Below are 7,913 nucleotides of genomic sequence, written 5' to 3'. Positions count from 1 at the left end.
CTTCAACTTGTTTATCATATCATTAAGAGTTTCCTTTTCATCATTCTCAAATTGCATTTTTTCACAAAGTTCTCTTCTCTTGTTTCTTGCAATAGTAAGATTTTCTTGAAGTGCTTGAATAATATCCTGAGCTGCTTTTAGATCATCTTCAAATTTAATATTTTTTAATTTTTCTCCATCATAGTCAGAGAGAGCTGCTTCAAGTTGTTTCATCAAGTTTTCCATCTCTACTGGTGTCAAGATCTTCCTCAAGTTGTTAGGCTTTTGAAAATAGAGGACCAGGCTCTGATACCAATTGTTAGGATTCCCACAGATACTGAGAGCGGGGGGGGGTGTGAATTAGTATCTAACCAGTTAATGCAATTTCTTAACTTAAAACATGCATAATATATTAATATGGTATACTGGTAAACAAAAAGTAATACAATAAACAGAGATAATAGCAACCACATGAAAAGCACACCATAACACAATATTTTAGTGAAGAAACCCGGTGTGGGAAAAAGCTCGGTGGGATTTGTGACCCACAATATTCACTTACTGGCAAATAAGAGAATATTTTTGCTACAAGAGGGGGTTGCACATGCAGGAAGGCCAAGTGCCTAGAGCTCACTGCTCAAATACAAAATAGGAAGTCTCACTGACTTACAAAATGGATTATATAAATCTAGTGTCTTGTACTGCTTCAAGATAGCATCTATAATGCTAGATTTAGTACCGGTTTCTACTCTGCTTCTTACATAAACCCTTAACCTATAATTCGCATAATAGGTCTGCCTTATTTCTCCTAATTACATTCCTCCATACATATCCTACTACATCATAATGTTCTACAATGAACTCTCTTATATAAGAGTCATTTTACATCTTGCCAAGTTGGCTTACAATGTTTTCACAATAATAAACAAAATATATTACAACAAAAATCTTGTCGGCCTCTGTGCCGGTATGCTTCCTTTTACTGTCGGTGCCAATGGTCTAAGTGTCACTGTAGAGTCTGATCTTGCTAGTGCTAGTGGAATGCCTTGGCGGTGTCATAGGATTGTAAGGTTGCCATCAATGACAAAACCTTCAATCACCTACAATGTCTCATTGGAGTGTGCATTTACCAACAGCCTCCTCACCCAACTTCCTGTCTCTAAAGAGTTTCCTGCGTTTCATATCCAAACCAGTAATAGTGGCAATCGGGGTTTCGTCGACTTGAAACTCTGCACCGAAGGCAATCAACACACCCTTATTCCAACCTTTGACAAAACTTTATTTAATAATGGTAGAATGACCATGTAGTCTCTCCAAAAAGGGCGCCATCCACCATCAGAAATTTCCTCCCAAACCTCCTTATTCTTCTGCCACAAATCAAGAATTCTTGCATTTTTAAGCGTCTCTCCAAGAGCCATGGCTGGAAGAGTCCGGCAAGTGGAGAATAGTGCAAGGCTGATTATCTTATTTGGCATGTTAATAATGGCCCCCATTAAAGCAGATCCAGAGACCAGACTTTTAGCCTATGGATGCAGCCCTATCCCCAACAGCAATGCCACACGCTTTGCGCAAAATTTAAAGGCGGCTCTCGATTATGTGGTGGAAAATGTTGTTCCTTCTGGATTTGCTTAAAAAAATGTGGCGGGAGCATCAGATCTGGTGGATTCAGTATATGCACTGGCGCAGTGTAGAAAGGATAAGTCCGCTGCTGATTGCGCTACCTGCATCAAGGTAGAAAGAATACAAGCTGCCAACTGTACCAAAGTTACCGGCGGGAGAGCAAGCTACGACGGATGTTTTGTACGTTTCGAGAACAATAATTTTTACAATACGTACACTGATGAAGGAAATAAATAAGTGTGCGGTGGTGCCAACGCGAGCTCCTCCGATTCATTTTCTGCAACTGCTCAAAGTTTGATGAGCGATCTTTGTGCCGCAACTCCGCGAGTAAAAGATTATTTTGCTGCGCATACGAAGCAGGGGCCGTCTAATACCACAGTCTATGGACTTGCCTCGTGTATACGTTCCCTTCAAATGGATTCCTGCCAAAAGTGCCTCGCTATTGCCCTGGACAACATAAATAAGTGTATTCCTCGCTCTCAGGGACGGGCTGTAGACGCCGGCTGCTACTTGCGATACGATTCGCAACCCTTTTATCCAAGCAATGTGACTATCGAGTTGAAACATTTCTTAGCCGAAGGTTAGAATTTAGTTATATTCAACAGAAGAGCTTGCCGTTTAGTTGACGTTTCTTACACTCTTACTTAGAAGTAAGATTGCATTTAAAATTTCTGTGAGACTGTCTACTTTTATTTACAATGATTTTTTAATTCTGTTTTTTGTTTTTCAGGGAAGAAGAAGGTGAGTTCTACAGTGTGGATAATAATTGGTGTTGTGGGAGGGGTATTCATACTTGGCCTTATAACTTGTTTCCTTGCCTTCCGGAAGCGGATGATGCGCCCAAGCCAGAAACAAGGTAAACTCTTGAAAGGCGAAATTTAATATATTAATGGAAAGGAAGCAAAAGTCTTGCAAGTCAGTTCGATCTTAGTTATTACTAATATAACAAATTTAAATGTATGGAATAGTGGATACTGAAGGAGCAACAGAACTTCGTGGGCCGGGAGATTTTGAATTCAAGATTCTGAAAAGGGCAACCAACAATTTTGATGAAGCAAATAAGCTTGGAGAAGGAGGGTTTGGTCAAGTATTCAAGGTAAATTGTCATCACTTATTTCCTTCCCTCATTACCTAGGCTTGTGTGTTAATCTCTTCAAATGATGTTTGCAGGGTACGTTGAAAAATGGCAACGTTGTAGCAATAAAGAAGCTGACACTAGGTCGCTCTCCCCGCGCAATTGCTGAATTCGAAAGCGAAGTGAAACTCATTTCTAATGTTCATCACAGAAATCTTGTGCGTTTACTTGGATGTTGCAGACAAGGCCAAGAAAGGCTCTTGGTTTATGAGTACATGCCCAACAGCAGCCTCGACAGAATATTATTTGGTTTGCTATTACTTCCTTAACTTTTCTCTTTCGTTTCTTCCATCCATTACAACAAACATGATAAGTTTTCAAAACTCTACTGAATTGGCCTACATGCAGGAGAACATATAAAATCTTTGAGTTGGAAGGAAAGGTTCAACATTATCCTGGGCACTGCTCGTGGTCTGGCCTATCTCCATGAGGAATTCCATGTCTGTATCATCCATCGTGATATTAAATCAAGCAATATATTACTTGACAACAACTTTGAGGCAAAAATAGCAGATTTTGGGCTGGCAAGACTTCTTCCACATGATAAAACTCATGTCAGCACAAAATTTGCAGGAACCTTGTGAGAAAACCCCTCCTTACTCCATTGTTTATCTAATCAAAATTTTCAATAAATATTGTAACACCATAATGTTTTCCTTTGCAGTGGATACACGGCTCCAGAATATGCTAGCCAGGGGCAATTAACAGAGAAAGCTGATACCTACAGCTTTGGTGTGGTGGTTCTTGAAATAATCAGTGGCAGAAAAAGCATTGACTTGAATCAGCCACCTGATATGCAATATCTGCTTGAATGGGTATTTTAGAATTCTAATAGCATTCATTAATTCTTTTATACTGTCATTCCCTCCCTTAAAAAGATTGATCGTTTAAAAAAAAAACTTATTCCAGGTTTGGAGCCTACACGAAGAAAACAAGGTTTTAGAGGTGGTGGAAGGAGAAGAGAAGATGGAAGGGTATAATGAAGAAGAGGTGGGGAGGGTAATAAACCTTGCGCTTCTATGCATACAAGGTTCTCCTACTCATAGGCCATCAATGTCTGAGGTTGTGACAATACTGTTAAGCAAAGCTGAGTTTGAATTTCAGAAACCTCTGCAGCCAGCATTCATATACGTGGGGTACAAAGTACGCGGAGAAAATTCTCCTTCATTCGAATCAGTTGCTATGATTACAGAATCCCTTTATTCTCGTTAGTAGTAGTTTTTTCTCGGTGCAAGAAAGGATGGATTGTTAAGTTAGCTACCTCTTGTTTTCAAATAGGATTTAAATGTTACAATCTATATGTTCCCTTCCTATCGTTAAATAAGACAAAAAAAAAATTCCGAATAGTTGTGTTTCTCATTCACATTTGTGAATTGAGATGGAAAAATATTGTATATCAACTATTTTATAGTTGATGGATGATTTTATTTAATATATTTTAAATATGAAGGAAGAACTTTTGTCATTACAATGTTGTCTAGATGATATATTATTAATTAGTAATAATATGAGGATGAAAACTATCTTACAATTTGATTAGAAAGATTTTGGTGTTGCAAATTTTATTTTAGATATAGAATTTTGAATTCATTATGCGGGTAGAAATTTGTGGTTACATTAAAAGAAATAGGTTGAGCTGATTTTGTAGAGATATAGGTTGGAGATGGCAAATCTATCAAAACTTCATTTCTTGTTAGTAAAATCTAGTCTACTCCAAATTGTCTTCAAATAGAAAGTAAAATTGAGAAAATTTGTGAAATCTCATATGTAAGGAAAACTAGCATACTCATGTCTACAATGTTTAGAACTCAACTTGGTATAATTGTGAGTCCGTATATGTTCAAACAAGATAAAAATATTGGTATGCTATGAATATGCTTTTTAGATACCTATAAACACGTCTGCCTATGAAATTTGTTATGAATGAAGAGATGATGATTTTTTTAAATTTATATTAAAAAAAATAGATTATATACTAATTATGTTAAAAATCAACTAAAAGATATGTATTCAATTCTCTTTAGTATCAAATGCGATGAGACAAAAGATAGGTAACAGTTACATTTCATATAACATATGCTAAGTATATGGTAGCTACCCACATAGGTAAGTAAGTAGTGTGGTTATAGAGGTTGTTCTTTATTATTTGGATTCAAGGAAAAATAGATCATGCATTGCTAATGAAAGTTATAGTATAACATATTTGGCCAATAACATTACTCAACATTGTTTGATCAAAGTATATTATAGTACAATTGAGAGAAATACTTGTAATAAAATGGGAACTATAAGAATATGTTCATTCATAGAAGAATGATGTTGATTAATTACCAAAGCTATTAGTATATTAAGAAACTTTATTGGCCTGTAGGATATTAATGGACAGAGTTGCTCTAAACAATTGATATTTTGGAATTATTGGACCTTATATAAACTATTCAATAGGAGAAAAATTCTAGTAAACATTTGTACGTTTTACATGTTTTATAGTCATAGGGAAACTTCATCATAGTTTACATACATTATGTGTTGTACAATGTTTTATTTTTATTTGTGCTAAATGGGATATATGAGTAAAACTACTTTTGATGTGTTTATAAATATTCAGATGTGAACATTGGTGAAGTATGAGATTTAGTATTGTATGAGAGAATAGTTGAGTCATATGCAATAAAGAAAATTATTGTTGTGCTAGAATTTTTTTATAAAAGAAAATTTGAAAGGTGGAAATATTGCATATAATATTTACTTTTTATTTATTCTATTATTTCTTTAGTAGGTTGCAAGATAGTAAATATATCAAAACTCTATTTCTTGTTAGTAAAAACTAGTCTACTCCAAAATGTCTTCAAATAAAAAATAAAATTGAGAATGAGATCTCTTATGTAAGGACAACTAGCATACTCATTTCTGCAATGTTTTGAACTAGACTTGACATAGTCGTGAGTACATATATGTCCAAACACGATAAAAAATATTGGCACATTGTGAATATGAAAATTAAACAACTATATGTCACATCTGCTTATGCAACTTATTATGGAGGATGATGAAAATATTAATCAAATTATTTTTTATATTACAATATATATTTTCAAGAAAAATACTTGAAATAAAATGGGCACTATAAGAAAATGTTCATTCATAGAAGAATGTTGTTGATTCATAAACAAAGCTATTAGTATATTAAGAAATTTTGTTGGCCTATAGAATATTAAGGAGCATAGCTACTCTAAACAACTTATAGTATAGAATTATTTGACCTTCATTTTGCATGTTTTATAGTCATGGGGAAACCTCATCATAATTTGTGTACACTGTGTGTTGTAGAATTTTTTGAGTTTTTATTTGTGCTACTTTGGATAGATGAGTAAAAATACTTTTTATGTGTTTAGAAATATTCATACATGATAGCGGGTGAAGTATGAGATTCAATATTGTATGACAGAATGGTCAAGTTTTATTCAATAAAGAAAATTATTGTTGTGCAAATACGGTTGTCTATGATTGCAAACAATAAACTACCAATACTTAGAGGTAAATAAACCATATTAAAAATATATTAAGTCATAACATTTTAATATCGCTAATTTTGTTCATGCTATACAAAAATAACTGAAATCCTAATGCATAAAGAAACTACCCTAGAGAATGCAAGTCTATAGAATTTTATTTTTTATGACTACCATTGAATTATGATTTCTATTTAATCACATGTAGCTTCAATAGTTAATGATTTTCATCACTATATCTCAATATCTTTGCCATAAACATTTTAATATCTATCATCATTTGGTGCTCTATTCATTTTGGTCTTTATTTTCCTCTTCACCTAGTACAATCCTTAGGTTTTATATGAAAGTATGGTACCTAAAAGTTATTAATGTATACACACAATAGAGGGATCTTAGTGTATTGTAAAAGATTGAATGATCTAGAGATCTAGGGAATGATAGTGGTGTTTAGCTAAACATTTTCTTAGCCACTCAATTGTGTTAAGAATAATCAATTTGGGCCCATGAGAAATGAACCACAAAATATGCCTATTTTCACATTCACACTAATTTCAATAGACACTTTTGCCAAGAATACATTCTTTATTATTATGGTCAAATGATTTTCAGCTAACCAAAATTAAGAGAGGTTAATATGGAGGAACACCATATCCACCTATAGATCTAGCAAAAACATTCATAACTGCCAAAAATTTTGACAACTACTGCATCATAGTTTGACAGTATTTTTCTCTCAAGAATATTAAGAGAGTGTTGAAATAGAATATCTAGGAACAATAAAGAGTCATAAGGAATAAACGTAGACCTTCCCTAAAATTCACCATTCCGCTCAGATGTGTTGGTGCAATCTATTTGGATTGAAAACAGATGGAAGATCAAATATTCCTATTTCCATGTTTACACTACTCTTCACTAAGATGTTTTAAAAAATTACAGTCATGATAAGAACTTACTTTTTGCCTTGGCCAAAGGCTTTTGATGGAAATAACTAGATATGAAAATAGTTTTGTGAAGATCCTTGAAGGAAAAATTAAGTGCAATATATGGGTAATATTGAAGCACACTAGTGCCTTCTCCCCCCATAAATAAAGAAAGTCCTTGTCACTAACAGTCCCGAGAATATAGTCCAACATTCCCTTAAACCCGTCATGTTTTCGTCTTGTAGTGGTGAGATTTATCTCTTGGGCCTGTAAGAGTAATTTGGCCCTCTTTATAGAGGACACAATTGTATGTGCTACCCTTCCCATAAGGGCACTTGCCAATATATCTCTTGGAAAATGTATAAATGCTTCTTCCCTGCTCATAATTTCTATATCCTATCACCACGTCACAACAAATATTTTTAATTTATGCTCATCACCATCTACAACAACAAGATTATACATGACCTAAAATACCTACTACAATAAAGTCATAAAAATCTAGCCATATTGATGTTGATGTTAATGCAATCACATTAGAAAACTATATAGAGAATTTTAAATTATTTGAAAGGGACTCTAGATGCTGGTCTTTGGAGTAAGCATAATGAAGATTTAATGATAAAAGATTCCATAGTTGTTGATTGGGTTGGAAGTATTGATGATAGGAAAATTACTAGTGGTGGTGAATTTCTCTTGAGAGATAGGTTAGTTTCTTGGTTGAGTAAGAAGTGGGATTTGGTA

General features: G+C 34.2%; 1 protein-coding gene across 1 annotated transcript; it reads left to right on the top strand.

Annotated features, from left to right (window-relative positions):
* Positions 1–1,395: 1,395 nt before the first annotated feature.
* On the top strand, positions 1,396–3,946 carry LOC131065169 (cold-responsive protein kinase 1-like). Its single transcript, XM_057999605.2, has 9 exons — positions 1,396–1,578; positions 1,666–1,779; positions 1,960–2,179; positions 2,330–2,455; positions 2,568–2,695; positions 2,770–2,983; positions 3,083–3,314; positions 3,399–3,549; positions 3,644–3,946. Exons 1-9 carry the CDS (start codon positions 1,396–1,398, stop codon positions 3,944–3,946), a joined length of 1,671 nt encoding a protein of 556 aa, XP_057855588.1.
* Positions 3,947–7,913: the final 3,967 nt, after the last annotated feature.

This window comes from Cryptomeria japonica, chromosome 10 (genome assembly GCF_030272615.1).
Source record: "Cryptomeria japonica chromosome 10, Sugi_1.0, whole genome shotgun sequence".
Taxonomy (NCBI): domain Eukaryota; kingdom Viridiplantae; phylum Streptophyta; class Pinopsida; order Cupressales; family Cupressaceae; genus Cryptomeria; species Cryptomeria japonica.
This window is presented reverse-complemented; position numbering and strand designations above follow the sequence as displayed.